The 18,403-nt window shown below is 50.9% G+C and overlaps 1 protein-coding gene across 1 annotated transcript in view; it reads right to left on the bottom strand.

The window, feature by feature from the left end:
- Positions 1-14,496: 14,496 nt before the first annotated feature.
- The window catches only part of PIAS4 (protein inhibitor of activated STAT 4), a 33,237-nt gene continuing 29,330 nt past the window's right edge, over positions 14,497-18,403 (bottom strand). Inside the window, exon 11 of the mRNA XM_065422107.1 lies at positions 14,497-14,825. Within this exon, the coding sequence (XP_065278179.1) occupies positions 14,620-14,825 (206 nt within the window). The 3' untranslated portion in view covers positions 14,497-14,619. The remainder of the gene's footprint in view (positions 14,826-18,403) is intronic.

Genomic DNA, 18,403 nt, shown 5'->3' with positions numbered 1-18,403 from the left:
CAATCAGTCAAATGAATTTCCAATCAAAGCATTGCAACACCCCCGCCCCCCCGTGCAAGAAGGAGATTTGAAGCCCCATATGTGTAAGCAGCTGCGGGGGGGGGGGGGGGGGAGAAGGAATGTACGTGTGCACACTCCTAGAAGTCAGGAAAGAAAAGGAAGCGGCCGTTCCCAGAGGAGTCATTGCACAGTCCCAGGAACAGACTTTCACACTGACGCGTTGCTGCTTGGACAGCGCTTTAATACAAGGCAGTGTGGCGGTGTATTGCCACGCACGGGGGGAGGGGTCGCTCCATTTCACTTCAGCGTCGCGTGGGGCTACGTCTGCACAATGTTTGTGCTGCACGAGACCTTCCCCCTCAAAGAAACCCGCCCGAACGACTTTACAAGCCAGCCGGGGTCAGCGGCGTTAACACAAGGTGTGTGGGGGGGTTGCGGGCTGGGCATCCGCAGGGAAGGGGCCACCTAAACCCAACAAGACAAGGCAGAAGTAGAACGTTACTACCTGGTTCAAACCAAAATGCCACAAAGTCTCATGGGAATTAAGAGCCTACTAGTGATTGTTCTCTGCAGCACGTTAACGAGTGCTGGGCCCAGCCTGGTTGTATATGGCACGGGAAGAGTTGTAGAAATGTAGAGGCGGACAGGATCACAAGAGGTCAACAACTCCAGCCCCCTGCACTAAGGCAGGACCAAGTCAACCTAGACCAGCCCTGACAGGGGTTTGTCCAACCTGCTCTTAAAAACCTCCAGTGACGGGGCTTCCACCACCTCCTTGGGGAGCCTGATCCAGAGCTTCACTCGCCTAGAGTTAGGTTAGAAATTAGGGAAAACTTTCTAACTCTCCCTGGCTGCACATTAAGCCCATTGCTTCTTGTCCTGCCTTCAGTGGTCATGGAGAACAATTGATCACTGTCCTCTTTAGAGCAGCCCTTAACCGATTTGAAGACTTATTAGGCCCCCGCCCAGCCCCCATCATCTTTTCTCAAGACTAAACGTGCCCCATTTATTCTTTCCTCATCAAGTTTTCTAAACCTTCTCTTACTCTCCTCCAGCTTCTCTCTACTTTGTTCACATCTTTATTACAGGGTGGTACCCAGAAGCCGTGCCGAGGAGAGCAGGACAATTACCTCCCATGTCACTACGACACTCCCGTTAATCCATTCCAGGAGGATACCGGCCTTTTTCGCAGCTGTTCGCACATTGGTGACTCACATTCAATTTGTGATCTGCTGGAACCTTTTCAGCAGCACGGCCACCTAGCCAGTTGTGCCCCAGGTTGGATTTTTCCTTCCTACGTGAAGTTCTTTGCACATCAAGGGTAGCTGTGCTTCCATCCCATGTTCCCTTAGTCGAACAAATACACTTCTGTAGATTATAGAGAGGCGGCGGCAGGGGTCTAAATACCTTTTGGCTCCACCTCCAGAGTGGGTTTGCAGCGGCCGGGGTGCAAATTCTGCCCCAGCTTCCTGGCCCTAAATAGGGGAGTGTGGGCCAGGCTAACCCTGGTTCTCAGCAGCTTAGTCTACAAGGAAACATTGAGCGGATCAGTTGCCCAACTGGAAAACGGTTTTGCTTGTGAACCTGAGGGCGCGGCCCAGGAACGGTCATTAGCAACAGGGCTTGAACGTGGGACCTCCGGCTCTACACCGAGGCCCCTCTACTGCCTGCGCTGACACACCCATGTCCGCTCGCCACAGCTGCAGATGGGTCACTAACACCTATCCGCGACCCAGATGTCTCGGGGGGGGGGGGGGGGGAGACAGAGCACCGCCCTCAAGGGATGCAGGTTACATCATGGTGCTAATCCCTGGTACATGACTGCCCTGCATCCGGCCCCAGCCCAGCAGGAGAATGGAGACAACACCCCATTCAGTCCTTGGCCTGTCTCCAGCGGCTGCCCACAAGAGTGGTGTGTGATGCAGACAACTGGTTATCATGCTAATGCCCAGCCCAGCGAGGAGCTGGGGCCAGTCTCCTCCCACCAGCACAGCATGTTACAGTCACCCCCGAAGCATCAGCTACTGAGCCGAGCCACGCTTGAGCCGGGGAGCTAGATGCGAAAGGCTCTGTGCTTCCCTTTACCGCTGGTGGCTGGTAGGCTGAGTTCCTATCCGATTGGCTGCTTTAACAGCAGTGGGGTGCTATGGAGCTGTAGGGCCCCTTCAGTCTTGTGGAGGCCTCTTGTCTTTTGAAATCAAAACCAGGGAGGGACACAGAAAGGAGCAGCCTGGAGGAAACGCTCCGGCCCGTGAGGAAGGGCAGCCCGTCAACATTCAACCTCTAAAGTCACTGGGCAGGTAGGGCCAGGAGCACGGACTGCTACTGCAGCTCCCCCCTGCCTGGCTGTAGGGAGTCAGATGGAGCGGGGCTACTCGGGGGTGGAGTCGCAAGAGGCCCAGGTCACTTCCCTACCTCTACCCTCTTCAAAGGGGGAGGATGGCCAGGCCCCAGGGACCCAAAGGCAGACCACGCTGAGCTGTTCAGGGGCTGCTCCAAAGCAGAGGAGGAAAAAGCACCCAGAGATCTCCGTGCTGGGACGATCCCTGGTGGCACAAGACTCCCTGGGGAAGTGCAGGCTACAGGTACGGAGGAGCCTGCGAGGGGCGATGGAAGTGGGGTCTGTGCCAAGGCCAGCTGAGCTGCTTCTCCTGCAGGCCCTTGGGGGCGCCGGCGGGAAGGTAGGGGTGGCGCTGGGAGGCCGGCGGGTAGAGGGGGAGAAGGGGGAATCCAGGCTGGCAATGCGCCGAAGGGCCGGGGCCAGCAGGGTGCGCGTAAGGAGGGCAGCAGAGGCAGTGACGTCCTGGGCAGCAGCTCAATCCGTAGAAGGCGTACGGGTGGTAATAGCTCAGGTTCACCGCCATCCTGCATGGGGCAAGGAGAGGACAATCAGACAAAGCCCCTGCTCTGAGCCTGGGGCAGATTCCCCCGAGCTGGCTCGGGAAGGGGCAGATCGCGCCTCCCCTGGCGACCGGCTTGCCAGCGCACCAGGGGGGTTGGCCCTGATGGAGGGAAGGTAAGATCACCCCCCCAACCCCCACTCCTCACCAAGGCAGGGCCGCTTCGGTTTGGGGCCAGCAACCCCCTGGGAGGTTCACCTGTCTCAGCTACGTCCCCTACTGCAGCTTCCACCCCAAGGGCACAAGAGTTCATATTGGCCCCCAGGAGGGAACATAAGAACAGCCATACTGGGTAAGACCGAAGGTCCATCTAGCCCAGTATCCTGTCTTATGACAGTGGCCAATGTCTGGTGCCCCAGAGGGACTGAACAGAACAGGTAATCATCAAGTGATCCATCCCATCGCCCATTCCCAGCTTCTGGCAAACAGAGGCTAGGGACACCATCCCTGCCCATCCTGGCTAATCGCCATTTACGGACCTATCCTCCATGAACTTATCTATTCTTTTTTGAACGCTGTTATAGTCTTGGCCTTCACAACATCCTCTGGCAAGGAGTTCCACAGGTTGACTGGAAGTGGGTCTCTCTCCGACATGCCCTGATTTTCCATAGTCCCCATCTCTTCCCATGGGACCCTTATTCTCCCTACCCTAGTATCTTTCACCTGAGTGCCTCTCCGTACACTCTTACCCAACATCAGCCCTCTCTCAGCAGCCGGGGAGGGAGGTGGGTGTTATGCCCATTGTACAGATGAAACTGCGCCCCACATGCTGACTTGTCTAGAAGCTGAACAGCTGAACCAAGGAGTCCTAGCACCCCAGTGCCGGTCCCCTGCCCACGGAAGAGCTGGAGCCCCAGAAGCCAGAAACGAACGAGGCTGCATTTCATTAAATCGCTGAGACCTGCAGGGGTCCTTGGTCTCATGCACCGAGGAACGTTTGGTAAACACGGGAGGCCTGGAGCCCCGGTGCCTTCCCCTGAGACCTCTTCCCGCCTCACCGCAAACCACCACCAGGCCGAGTCTCCCCGGCTGGCTGAAAGGAGACGTGATAGTTTCTTTTCTCCTTCCAAGAGTAGAAGAGTGATTATAGAGCAAGGGTGGAGATGAGGTCACCTGCAGGACCAGGCTCCAGTGAAAGGACAAGGCGGGTAACATTTTGGGTCTGGCAAGGTCAGATTCAGGTCAGCATGAAGGAATAATGGTCTTAGCCCTGAAGGGGGAGTAGTGCCTGCGGGTCATCAGGCTAGAGGTTAAGAGTCCATTAGAGAGGGGGTTACCATGCAGCTGGCTTAGGGATAAGCGGAGGATTTGAGCGCCCGGTGCCGCTAGCCCCGATTCCCCGACCCAGAGCCACCTCTCACCTGCGGATGCGCCTCCGGGCTCGGCGCCGGTGGTAGTCGCCCTTGGAGAAGTCCTCCAGGTTGGCCGGGTGGATGGCCCAGAAGTGCCCTTTGCCGTTGTCGCTTCGCCCGGCCTTGACGAAACATTCGTTCAGGGACAAGTTATGCCTGACGCTGTTGCGCCAGCTCTTCTCCTGCAAAGTCAATGAGTGGGGGAGGCGGGGATGGAGATAAGGCAAGCGGAGGAGGAATGCAGGCAATAAAACCAGTGGCTACATGAGCAGCAAATCCTCCAGATCCCAGACCTGGTTTCATGCTAGGATCTCAGATCATCGGTGGATCCCTCAACCGTCCCATCATGTCCCCAAGCTCTACAGATGGATAAACCAAGTTAGAGGGGGCCCTGCAAAGGACATAAAAAAAAAGAAAGCCCCCCATCCCTGGACTTGAGCCTTACACACTTCTGGCATCTTTCTGATGGATAAAGGAAGTTTTCCCCTCCCCTGGTGTTTTTCCCCCGCTTTAGAAATATCCAGTCCGCTCTTCTCCAGTTTTGCTGGAACAAGGTTGTGGAGGTGCCTGCGATTGCTGGGTGACTCTTTAACAGAGACGTCCCGGCTCCAAATGGTTCATTCAACATTGGAATGAAAAAAAAAAAAAAAAAGTGTCGAAGGACCCGGTCGGAACAAACCGCTTCCCTCTCACAGCTGCTGCAGCTCACAGCCTCTCAGCTCATACGTTGCTTTTGCTAAATCCCCTCTCTCCCCCTGCCAGCAGAAATTCTTCCAGGGACGACCAGCCCTCACTTTGCAATGTGAACAAGCAGATTTTCGTTGTAACTTATGGAAAAAACAAGAGGGAAAAAAATAAAAAAGCAGATGCACCATATTTTTCTGCCTCCTTTGCGGGCCACTTGATTTTAGGGTGACCAGACAGCAACTGTGAAAAATCGGGACGGGGTGGGGGGTAATAGGCACCTATATAAGACAAAGCTCCAAATATTGGGACTGTGCCTATAAAATCAGGACATCTGGTCACTCTACTTGAGTTGGCCCCACATGTTGGTTCCCCCACCCTATTCTAAGCCCTAAACAATACCAGCTCAGGAACCTATGACCCCTCTCCCCTGCACGGGAGCATCACAATTCTCATTGTGTTTGCTCAATCGCTCGGACGACCCGGGGACGGGGACATTTTCCTAGTACAATCATGGTCAGATTGTTTTCAAAAGGTAAGTCTGACCTGGAAAAAAACAACAGAACAACCCCAACCCCACACCACTCAAGGTCCGAAAGCTACGGACTTTCCTGCTCCTGCACCTCTAACCGCTGCCTTCTCCTGCCAGGCCAAAAAGGGCCTTTACAGTCCACCTTGCCTGCCCAGCGGCCCAAGCAATGGAGGTTTAGAGCAGACATTCCATTTGAACGTTTCCTGACCTTTTCCATCCATTGTACCTACAGCGGCTGGAAGGCAAGAGGGGCAGCGTTACCTTCCCCCGCCCTCTCTCGCGGGCGGCAGATCACAAAGAGCAAGTTTGAAAATCGGGCAGAGGCGGCACAACGGCGACGAACAGGATACAGCACCCTTGGGGACTCAGCGAGTTCAGGGCGCCAAGGGGTGAACAGCTGAGAACGTTCCACTCTCCCTCAAAGAGGAGGTTTTCCCTAGTTCTGTCCCACCTCCCTTCGGCTCTGCTGGTCTAATTTCAGAGGCCAGGCGATCTAGTGTCTATTCCTCCCCAGAGAGGGGCACGTTGGTACCGGACAATTAAATCCACCCCCACGTGGCCCCCCCAAAATCCCAGTGGGAAAAAAAAAAAAAAAATCAGACACGCAATGGTTTGTGATTCAGCCGCAGCTGTGCAAGCCCCCACGCCGAGCGACTCAGACGGGGCTGGTGGGTTTTTACGAAAGAAAGTAACCGAGTTCTATAGAATCGCTCTGCTCCCCTTGGGAACGTGCCAGGAGCCAAAATGCAGCCCCCCAAAAGGAGTGACTCTGGAGCTAGAGGGGTTTGGAGAGCCTGAAGCCCAGGGTGCGAATGAACTGGGGACAGCTGGACCCGCTCCAGCCCCCACACCGGCCCAGCAAGCCTACCACCCCAAGAGAGGGGGAAACTCACCTTGTTTTTGAAGTAAGGGTAGTTATCCATGATCCACTGGTAAATATCCGAGAGCAGCAGCTTCTTTTCTGGGGAGGAGAGAATGGCTGTGGAGATGAGGGCAATGTAAGACTGGTTGGGTTTATCCAGCGGATCCAGAGACTCAGGGACCGGCGGGTTCCCCCGAACCACCTCCTCCACCGATTTCTTTTCGGAGGAGCCAGGGGTGTCCTGTGGCCGGCAGCTCCTGGACTCCCGCTCCCCCCTGGCTGGCTTCCCCTTAGCGAAGAGCAGATAATCAATTGTGAAGGAGGCTCCAGGTTGGCGTCTGCTCCCAGCTCCTGCTTCCTCCATGGTCTGGGCAATTCTGGGGGTTTCACCCGAGCTCATCCCCCTCTCCTCCTCCAGCACGAGGAGCAGCTTCCAGTGGGGCCAAGGAAACCCTGCAGGAACCGAGGGGAATGAACCTCCTGAGTGCTGCCTGATAATTAGTGCAGATTACAGGGTTTGCTAATTGTGTTTTCACAAACGGGCTGCCTTTGCAAAGCAGCCTGTTTATCTGGCAAAGCCCCGGGTTTAGCAGGATTTGGCCCGTAAGCCTAATAAATAAAATGATTAATCCGCTCGAGGTGGAGGAATTCTGAGCCAAGCTCTCCAGCCAGGCCAGGGTTCACAAAGAGAAGAGAGCTGCTAGAGCGACGCAAGGGTGGACACAGAAGAGGGCTGGGAGATATTTAAGGAGGGTGGATCTTCTGAGAGACCTTCCTGAAAAACAAAACCTGAAAGACACCAGCACGCTTATTCGCTGGCTCTGTTACCGTAGACGGGCTGCAGATCCATAAGATCAGCATTCTCCCTTGGATGGAAAGGTGTCAAAGGAGAGTTGAGTTGCGGGTGGAGGACCAGTTGTGGCGCTCCATTGCTGAGCAGGGTCAGAAGAAAGTTGACTAGGGAAGTTGATAAAAAGCCAAGGTACCGGCCTGGCTTGAGTGTGCACAACGGGTCTTGTGCTACAGGCTGCTACTTCTGAAGTCAAAGACTCCGAGAGCAATGGGTATTTTTCAGCTGTGAACGAGGAGCACAAGACTGGGAATTCCACGGTGAGGCTCTCTCTGAATTACGTTTCTCATACTGGTCACAGGATAATTGATCACAAAGAATCATAGGATGGATGGAAAGCTTTTGAAGGGAAGAAATGTTCACATCCTCAGCCAGCAACTTAAGAATGAGGCGCTAGCCGGGCAAACCAGCACGACGTATTCAAGCAACAACCCGCTCGTGTTGCATCATCAAGCACTAGCCGCTGTTAGGGCCAGATTTTCAGAGGAGCAAATGGGAGTTCAGTGCCCAACTGGCCCGGCAAATCAATGGAAATTGGGCACTTCACTGCCCTTGCACCCTTAATCTTTGACCCTGAGGACAGGAAGATGGTTGAGATGCTCAATAATTAAAAGCAAAATTGCTCTAAGCCACTGAGGTTATAGCAGCTGCCAATTCTTAAAACTTTCCTGTGGCCACAAGAACACCAATACAAAACCGTTCGAAGGTCTGTCCACTCCATTGTGTGTATTTGTGCATCTAAGATGGCTTGTGCCTCTTATACAATTGAATGATGGGTAGAGCTCTCATCTCAGCCAGCCACTCACTTACTGTGTTCTCATGTTCTTCTAGGCCCGTCTTGCAAAAGAACAATTTCTACCCTTACCCCCCTCCTCACTTTCCCGTTGGAGTGAGTGGCCCACCTGTTTAAGAATAGAACTGAAAGATCACCTCGCTCCACCCTGGCCATGATAAAAAAAAAGACATGTTCCCTTCAGAATAGAGAACAGGTCTTGGTCTGATAGAAGCAGGGCATTTTACCCAATTTTTTCAAGTGCCCATAAAAATTAAACCAATTTAAAATCCCAAGGTATTTTAATATACAGGTTAAAAGAACCAGCTGGCAAGGTTCCCACTTGACCTGTCTAGTCAGCCTTGTGCATGAGACATTAACTCACCTTCCTCCACTGTATGAACCAGCTCAGGACTTAGGGCCTGATTCACATTTAGATGCAAGGTTCTGCCAGACAAACTCGAAGCCGTTTACGCCCAAAGGGAGACCCCTTTGCACCACCAGAACAATATCAGTGTAAGTGAGAAGCGGGCCTTTCCAGTTAGAGGGATTTGCAGAAGTCCCTAAGGGTACATCTATAGATGGGAGGTGTAATTCCCAGCTCAGGCAGACGGACACGTGCCAGCGCTCCTCAAGCCAGCGTGCTGAAATAGCGGGGTGGCCATGGCGGTGGGGGCTAGCCCCTCCCCCCCAAAAGCATGTTCCTAGGATTTTGGATGGGTGACCTAAGCTTCTGCGGCCACCCTACTGTTTTTAGCTGGGTAGCTTGAGCAAAGCTAGTGCACGTGCTGGGAAGCGCCCAGATGTAGCCTGGGGACGTGTCTACACTGCAAGGGAATGCCTGTAGCTGGCCCGTGTCGGCTGACTTAGGCTCACGGGGCTGTACAATTTCAGTGTAGACGTTCGGGCTGGAGCCCAAGCTCTGGGACCCCGCGAGGAGGGAGGGGCCCAGAGTTCAGCCTCCAGCCCACATGTCTACACCACAGTTTTGCAGCCCAAGCGCGAGACAGCTGGCAAGGGCCAGCTGCACGTGTTTAAACGCAGTGTAGACAGACCCGTAGCGACTTAGGAGCACACGAAAGCCAGAGGGATGTGTGCTCGTAAGCCACGGAGGCGCTTTTGAAGATTCCCTCCAAATCTCATGATCTTAGGCCCCAGATAAGCCACTCTTACCCAGCATCCATGTGCTCCTATGGCGAAACAGGAATGTTAAAAACCTCTGTGCAACTTACCAGGTTTCTGTGTGCTAATTTGCACTTTCAAGCTTGCATCAGGGCTTTGGGAAGGTTTTATGCCTGTTCTAGGGAAGGTTTTTAAAGCGGCATGATCGATGGTGCTATAACTGTGTTCCTCGCCAAGTGAAAGGCAGAATGCTCTCTCTATCGCGACAGGGAAAGCTGGGAGAAACCAGAATCTGACTGTTATGTGGGAAGGCTCCCTTATTTGCAGCAGCTAAGACAGCTTGTTATCTGCAGGGAAACAGCCCAACAGAGGCTGCGGTCTCTCCCTGTCTGCGGGTGGATGGGCCAGCGTTCCGAGCGCTTTGCCAATTTCCAGCCCATCAGTTTGTTGGAATCGCTCAGACATTTCAAAGCCAGGATTCAAGACCTGCAGCAGGATTAAGCAGTGCCGCATCTTCCAGGAAGTCCAGTCCTTGGCGTATTTTGCTTTAGACCTCTGTGCTGTTGTTCTCATGCTGGGTTGCCTGTTAGTGGATCTCATGGGCCCAGCTCTCACTGATCCTCAGTCACATTTTGAAGATTAAAGTATCAAAAAAACTCTTCCGGGACAGAAGAGAGTTATTTAAATTACAGTAACACCTAGAGGTCCCAAAGCCCTCGGCCTTGTACTTACACAATGGCCCCCTGCTCCAAAGAGCTTACAATCGAAGTGGGCCAGTCAGACGAAGGGTGGGAGGGGAAAGAGGCAGAGAAAGGAAGTGACTTGACCAAGGTGTGTCAGCAGTTCAGTGGCAGAGCTAGGAAAAGAATCCAGCTCTCCTAAGTCCCAGTTCAGTGGACCATGCTGGTTAAGGTTTGGAAACCTCCAACCTCCCCGGGTCCTGTGTAATTCCTTCCACAATTCTGGCTGCCACGTGCTTTTTGTTTGCGCCCAAGGATAGGCGGTTGCTGATTGCCTATCATTTTGTTTCTTATCCATGCTAAGAGGACACCACTTCTGTTCTGGCGCGGATATTAAATAAACGTGTCAATGTAGAAATCCTAGTTTGGTTCAGTGTCCTATTTTAAGTGGTGATTTGATCATATCTGCAGGGAATGGAGCCAGAGCTCAGTGTGAATGCGGATGGATCATAAGACCTCCAATACAAAAAAATCCTTGAATAGGAGAGAGGAACAAGGGCTGGTCCCAGATTGAAACGGTAAAAGGATCCACGCAAGCTCAGAGCAGCCTTTCCCACTCAGAAGCCCCGTTAATGATACAAGCAGGAATGCGAAATGCAGGACAAAGCAGCCACTTTATTCCTAACGAATTCAGGAGTTCCGGTGGGGGGACATGTGGGAGGTTCATTGCTGTAATTTAACAGATGTACACACACCCCATTTATGAGCAGGAGATGCACACGCTCCTATGGACCAAAACCCCATGTAAACTGAGATTACAGCTATGGTTTAGTAACCAGTCTGTGACACTCTTCTGGCCCATGCATGGAATTGTGTCCACACAGTAATTTATTCCATGGTAACCATACATCCACTAAGCTCGTCCACCCCAGCGCCTCTGAACAGCTGAGCTTTAACTCCGCGCAGTCTGGGAAAATCTAGGCAGCTATTGCCCAGTGCCACGGCCGGGAACAGAGTAGCTGGGGACACGTGCCCAGAGTGGCAGTCCACCAGCGCATTCTAGGACGCCCTGCCTGCCACACTGAGAACTAGGAGGGAGAAGCAGGCAAACTGGTTAAAGGGAGTCTCCTCCACACAGCCAAAAAGGAGGCTGTGACCAATTTGACACCCATGTGTCCGCTTAGGCTGCATGTGGTAAGCTACTACGGTTATGAATATTAACCATGTGTTGCCACAAACCATATCTGGAGTCAGCCACGTCACTAACGAGTTACTAACTCAAAGTTACAGCATAAGAGCTGCAATGTTATATCTTCTCCATTCAGCCCGCTTGGCTCTGCCATCTTCCACTGGAGAGTCACAGATTAAGGGCCAGGATGACCATTATGATCATCTAGCCTGGCCACCTACATGATACTGGCCAGAGAATCCCATCCCGTGACTCCTGCATGAAGCCCTACGTACAGTGGAGCCAGACCATCTCCTTTAGACGTCTGGAGCACCAGATTCTCCCTTGCCCTGTACTTCTCACTGAGTTTAAAAGTCCTAGTAAGTCACCATAGTAACATTCACGCCCACTTCCCCCTGGTGTAATTGACAACGCTGGGTAACAAAGCATCGGGCTCCCAATCTTGACCCCACACAATGAAGAATCCACCATCTCTCCCGCCTGCTCTACACTTAAAAATTAGCTCGACCTAGCTGTGTTGCTCAGTGCTGGGAGAAACGTCTCGCTTGGTGCGCCATCAGAAGGTCGACCTCACCCGTGGTGGAGGCGCAGTTAGGTCAGCAGAAGAATTCTTTCACTCTCAAAGAGGTGGATTAACAACATCAATGGAAAACGCTCTTCCGTCAACCTAGGCAGCGTCCATATTATGGCACTCCAATGGCACAGCTGTGGTGTAGACCTGCCTTCAGTCAGAAGAGGGAGACCCCAAAGTACACAATGGAAAAGGACAAGCTGGGAATTAAATGTAAATCTCTCTTTTTATTTAACAAACACTAGAATTCTGAACGTTGAAGAATGTGTACTGAGGGAAAGAAAAATAATTTTGTTTTGTTCTTTTCCTCTTCTTTACAAAAAAGAAAAAAAAACAGGATATAAGAAAAAAAACATACGTACAGGAGGAGCTGGCCAACTCAAACAGAAAGCAGTAACAGAAGCATGTCTCCAAACAGTGGCTTGGCCTGGAAAATTTAAAAACAATTAAATTAGGATACAAATATTCGAAAAAAACCCTGGACTCTAACACTACCGGGCGGCTGGGGATGCAAGCCGCAAAACTTTATACAGTAAAACAATTTGAGCTCTACCAAGTTTTTAATTTATTTATTTATTGGTTTCAACCTGAAAACATATTGCTTATTTGCAAAAAGAAAAAAGAAAAAAAAAAAGTCTTCCATACAAATAAAGGTTTTTCTGTGGGAAAGGAACTAAAATGGCGGAAGAGTGAACGAGATTGCCCCTTTCCCTCCCGTCCCTCATCCCCTCAATTGCTCTTGGGGGGGGGGGGGAGGGGGGAGGGCTGGGTAATTCCTTCGCCATGTTGTTTTCACAGGCTGGTGCTGCTGCTGAGGAAACGCCAGAGAGGCTTCTTGACAATCCCCCCCCCGCCACCCCCTCAGCCTGACGTGCCCCTGCCACAGTCAGCTTTGCACATGTTCGTTTAGGGGGGAGGGAGGGGAGAAAAGGCAGAATCATTTTCCACCTGCCTCCACTTCAGTTTGCTGGGCCGAATACAGATTTGCAGGAAGGGCCTTTCCCTTCAAACACGCCCGTGCGGGCCAAGGTGATCAGCTCTCGCTCTCATCAGAGGACGCAGAGCACGATAACCCACCACTGCCGGGCCTGGGATTTCTTGAAGCAGCCTAATCTAAGGGACAGCATGCCTCGCTGGAGAAAGCTCTATCCGTACATCGGGCTACGAGTCTCAGTGAGGATTTGGAGAGGGAAGGCTCCGAAAGCCAGGGTCTAGCTTTCTGCTCAATAGCATCTATGGGAGAATATTCTGCTCTCTTCCTACAGGCCTTAGAGTAGGTCCTTAAAAGGGTATTTAAAAAGAGTTCTAATGGAACTTGATGGCTTTTAAGTTGATGGGGTATTTTACATGCATCACTTTTTCTTAAATGCATCAGAAGTGCTTTGGAAAGCACCATCACTTTGGTTCTGTGGTTTAACGTAGCTGCCTCCTTTCCTCCAGGCCCAAGCTTTAGGGGGAGAGGAAATTATAGGAGATGAAATAGGGTCCATGCTGCCCATGCGTCTGTACTTTCACGGATAGTTAGAGAGTACAGTGCGAGCAGACGGGGTGGTGGGGCTGGAAATGAGAGAATGTCCTTTGCCAGTAGCTGGGAAGTCTACACACAGCATGACTGGAAGCTACACACATGGCCTTGGTTGGAGCATCTCTGCTCAGCTGGTGGGGTGGTCCGTTGCATTACTAAGGGCAGTTACTTTGAGTTCCACCCTTCCCTTGTATATGCTCAAGGGGCAAAGTCAACATGCCAACTTCCTTCTAAAGTTTATCCTCATCCACAGACAAGGAAGTCGGCAAGGTCCAAAGCGATGCAGACTTCAGAGGCTTTTAACTAGGAACAGGCAGAGCTGCGTAGGCAATTTAGTTACCAAAAAATCTTTACAAGACAAAAGGAAAAGGTTACCATTTGGAAACTCAAAAGCAACGTTTTGCCATTAAGAGCTTAGCAGTCGCTTTGGGTCTGGGACCAAAGTCTTAACAGAAGTGGAAAAGTCCAGAGGCCATTAATACGTGGTCGCCGTGCTCCACTTAGCCCTTGGCTAAGTCTCCAAACACCATGACATTAATGCGGTCAGCAGTCCCAGTGATGGGCTTTGCACTGTTTCATGACTGAAATAAACCTGAATTGGAGTTACCGAGGTAGTTGACTAGAAACTGAGATTTCCCCACCTGGCATTTTCTTGAAGGCCATACATCCCCTCCACCCCACCTCACGCCTACACAATGCCACATGTCCAGTTGATGGGCGTCAGCTGTCCTGCAGGCCCCTGGCACCGATTCCCAAGACAAAGCCTTCTTTACAAAAGGGAATGCACAGCCCTTTGCGTCTTCAAAAACACCAAGTTATTGCACTTCAAAAATACAACAGATTTGTGGTTCAAGCCCTTCCCGCCCTCCCCATGGCTTCTGCTCAACTAAAAATGATTCACTACGCACAATTTCTACATTATCTTCAGATTAGATTCAAAGGATTCAAAATGTGTCTCTTTACATGAGGTGCAGAGCTGTTGGAGCTCCTAACTAGAACAGTGCGATTCCAATCTTAAGTCTCTCCTTTCATTCCTTCCCCCACCCCTAAAAAACCCTCTAACCTTGCTCGGCTATATAAACCTCCTCCCCCCACCCCAAGTCCCTCTCTTTCCCACCCTAACCCGCCCATTCACATGTCCAGCAAAACTTTAGATAATCAGGAATGGTTATTTAACAAGACAATAAAAATGCACACAGCTTTGGAGATGCACTGGAGTTAGCCATCCTGTAGGTTTTCAGGGGAACTCCAGCGAGTCACACTGTAATGCTGAATGGCACCCGAGGTCAGTTAGCTCTGGATCCTGGCTGCCTGGCTTAAGACACTTTCCTTACTTCGGACTCCGGGTCAGGTTGAGCTGGCAGAGCTCGGGTCAGGCTGTTTAGTGGGGCAGGTTTCCAACCAAGAAGCAGCTCAATGGTTTTATTTTTCGTTTTAATGGTTAACTTGGAATAGGAACGTCAAAAGGAGACCAGGGAGGAAGGGAAGTGAGGCGAAGGAGAAATTCCCCTCCTCTCCAGTTTAGTAAGCACCAGAGTATTCAAGTCTGTCCATTCTGAGATTCAGAGCTACTTCCGCAGTCAGCAGGCAGAAACTAAACCTTTCTCGTAAGAGCAGCGTCGTTTCGGTTGGGGTCCATCATCATCGTCGTCGTCTTCGTCGTCTTCCTCCTCCTCTTCCTCGGATGATGAACTGTCCAGTGTTAAATCCACAACGTCGGCGGTGACCTTGCCGTTCTCTCCATTACCATTGGGAGTGGGCAACAGCCCATTCACATCGGAAGAACCTGGGAAGAAAGGCTTCATTAGAACATCTACAAAACTTCCCCACTAACACTCCTCGGCAGCTCTTTCACCATCATCATCACAGCAAATCCCAGAGGGATGCAGCCTCCTTGCATATCTGAACAGTATTTGGAGAAGGGGCAGATAAAACATTCCTTCTAGGGAGGCTGCGTACGGAAATCCATCTACTTAAGAGACCAGTGGGGTAAGTGAATACTTCCTGAGATGCCCCGGAAGGCCGATACACCCTGGAAGGAAGATGGTTACTTACCTGTACTATAACTGTTGCTCTTTGAAATGTGGGTGCAGACGCATATTCCACTCACATGTGCACATAACCAGAGAACTTTGCTTAGCAGTACCCATCGGGGCAGTGCTCATGCCCTCTGGCCCCCAAAGCCTCTCCCCATAGCTACATATGGGCCGCTCATCCCTGACCCCCCTCAGTTCTTTGCAACCAGAATCCAAGACTGGAGACTCTGATTCAGACATGACAGAGGGCAGGTTGCAGAATATAGGTCTGCACCCACATCTCCAAGAACAGTTACAGGTAAATAACCATCTTTTCTTTCAGTGGCTGCAGATGTATATTTCACTCAGATGACTCTCCAAGCCCTACCTCCTACTGGTACTGCTTGAATCTACTCATACAATGACTACAGAAATGCCTTCCCTAAGTTTGCACCTGACCTAGATGCCACCGCAACAGCATTCTGTTTAGTAAAAGTACGTATGGAAGACCATGCAGCAGCCCTGCAAGTGTCCCATATCGAAACATTGTTGAGAAATGACAGATGTCACTTGGGCTACTTCATAAGCTGTTGTCATGCTTGAAGTTCTCCCACCAGGAAATTGTGCGTGTTGAGACCAGGTGTCCTTTCATCTGATCCGCATAAGAGACAAAAAGCCGATGCAATGATTGAAGTGGTTTAGTCCTTTGCACATAAAATGCAAAGCATCGCCTCCCATTGAACGTATGAAGACACGGATCATCTGAGTGTGGCTTAGTAAAGGATATAGGGTAACTAAATAACCTGCTTATGGTGAAACTGTGAAAATCACTTCGGATAAAAAACTTCAGATGTGGCCGGAAGGACACTGTCTTTGAAGAAATGTGTAGGAGGAAGCCCTGCCATTAGGACCTGCAGTTCACGGACTCTTCTTGTGGATGTTACAGCAATAAGAAAGGCTGTCTTCTGAGAAAGAAAAAGAGACGAAGAGCAAGCTGGTAGCGGCTCAAACGGAGGACACATGAGGGTGGCCTGTACAGTATTAAGGTCTCACAACGGGACCATTTCCTTCACAGGTGCAAACAGACGGACAATACCTTTCAGAAATCTCACCGTCATGGAGTCTGAGAAAACTGACTTCCCCTGGACTGGAGAATGGAATGCCGAGATTGCTGCCAACAAGCTAAGAGGCAGACGGGAGGACTTAGGATGTAACAAGTAATCCCAAAGCATCCTAAGCGTGAGCGAAAATCAGCTGAATTCCTAGATGTTGACCAAATGGGGAAAACTTACTTGGCTAAATTGGTGGTCTTAGTAGATGATTTTCTACTATTAAGTAGGCCCCTCCAAACTGCTTCTGAATACTGCCTTTCCTCTTCATCTAACCATCCATACTGTGAAGGATAGATTGCTCAGTGTAGGATATGCAACTTGGCCATGGTGCTGAGTCAGGAGGTCGGGAAAGAGATGAAGAGATCTGGGAGGTTGGACAGACAGATTGAGAAGGTTAGAGATCCAACCTTGTCTTGACCAAGCTGGCACAATAAGTATCAGTTTGGCAAGGTCCAACTTCAGAGTTTGAGGATAACCTGAGAGATAAGAGGAATAGGGGGAAAGGCGTACATCAGGGCTGATCCCCAATTCAAATGGAAGGCATTGGTTAAAGATCCTGGACTGAGATCAAGAACAAAACTGACGGCATTTTTACTGTCCTTTGTTGCAAATAGGTTTACTGAAGGGATGCCCCATTCCCTGAGGATGGGCCTCACCATGCTCCTTTTCAGAGACCACCTGTGGTTCTCGGAGAAAGTCCTGCTGAGATGGTTGGCCAACTGGTTTTGTGAGGCCGGTAAGTGTGAGGCTGTAAAGCATGATGTCTTTGATGCAAAAGTACCAGAACGCTATTGCGTCCTGGCAAAGCTGGTTGGAACGGGCTCCTCTCTGGTTGTTCAAATGAACCATTGTGGTGGTATGCTCCCCTGATCTGATCCCAAAAGGCAGGACAAGCATCATAAGTGGCTTGAAGCTCCAGTATATGAATATGAAAAGATGCTTCCGTCTCTGACCACAAATCATGAACCTTTAATGTCCCTAGATGCGCTATTATGGAGGCATCATTGACTGGAGTCCTGGTCAGTAGAGGACAGGCAAAGGGAACCTGACATGCATTGTTCTGTTTAGCCCACCACTGTAGCGAGCCCAGTATCTCTGGTGGCAACTCGGGTGATTGTCCTCTTCAGTCATGGTTGAAGTTGGTCTAAGATGCAATCTCACGTGCTGGACCACATAAGTGCACGGGGCCATATGATCTAGTAACTTCAGGTATACGTGGACCATGGTCGAAGGCTGAGATTAGAGGTCCAGAGGCACAAAGGTGTCATATTGTTTGGAATCACTGACATGGGAGAAGAGGGCCTCAAGTTCATAGAGTCTAATAAGGTCCTCATAAAAATCAATGTCTACTTTGCTGTGTTCAAAATCAACCCCAGTTGATCAAAGAGGTACCGTGTGAACTGGAGAGGACTGAGGACTTATTCTTTGGATCTGCCCCTCACTACCCAATTGTCTTGGTACGGGAGGACATGAATTCCCCTCCATTGGGGATAAGCCACTACAACCATCATCATACATTCACTAAAGACACATGGGGCTGATGACAGGCCAAAGTAGAGACCAGCGTACTGATAATGTTGATTGATGACTAGGAAACTTCCTGTGGTCTGGGAAAAATCACCACATGGAAGCAGGCATCCTGAAGATTGAGAGCAGCAAACCAGGCGGCGTGATCCAAAGTGAGGAGAATAGTAGCCAGGGTAACCATGTGGAATTTTATGCATTTGATTTAATTGGTGAGACTGTGGAGACTGAGGATAGGTCTCAAGCCTCCCTTGGACATAGGGAATCAGGAAGTACCAGGAGCAGAATCCCTTTCCCTGATTAAAAGGAACCACCTTCTCTACAGCTCCCAGAGCACAGAGTCTGGACCTGCTGAAGCAGCAGCTCGTGAGATGGGTCCCTGAAAACTGATGGGGTTAAAGATGTGGAAAGGGGAAAATGGACAGAAGTTGGATGGCATAACCTGACCCCACAGTGCTTAGGACCCATCTGTCCGTAGTTATTGCTTCCCATGCACTGCAGAAGTGAGACAGCCCATCCCCGAACGGAGATGTAGTTGAGACGGTCACCACTGGTAAGCTGCTCTCGATATGCAAGTCAAAGACGCTGCCTGCCCAAAGATGGAGGAGGAGGATGGGCTGGTTGGTTAAAATTAGAACCAGGTTTCCTCTGTGATTTATGCCCTTTTCTGAAGAATTCTTGCAGCCTAGCAAGGTAGGATAACAGCTGGAAGT

This window comes from Emys orbicularis, chromosome 24 (assembly GCF_028017835.1).
Source record: "Emys orbicularis isolate rEmyOrb1 chromosome 24, rEmyOrb1.hap1, whole genome shotgun sequence".
NCBI lineage: Eukaryota > Metazoa > Chordata > Testudines > Emydidae > Emys > Emys orbicularis.
This window is presented reverse-complemented; position numbering and strand designations above follow the sequence as displayed.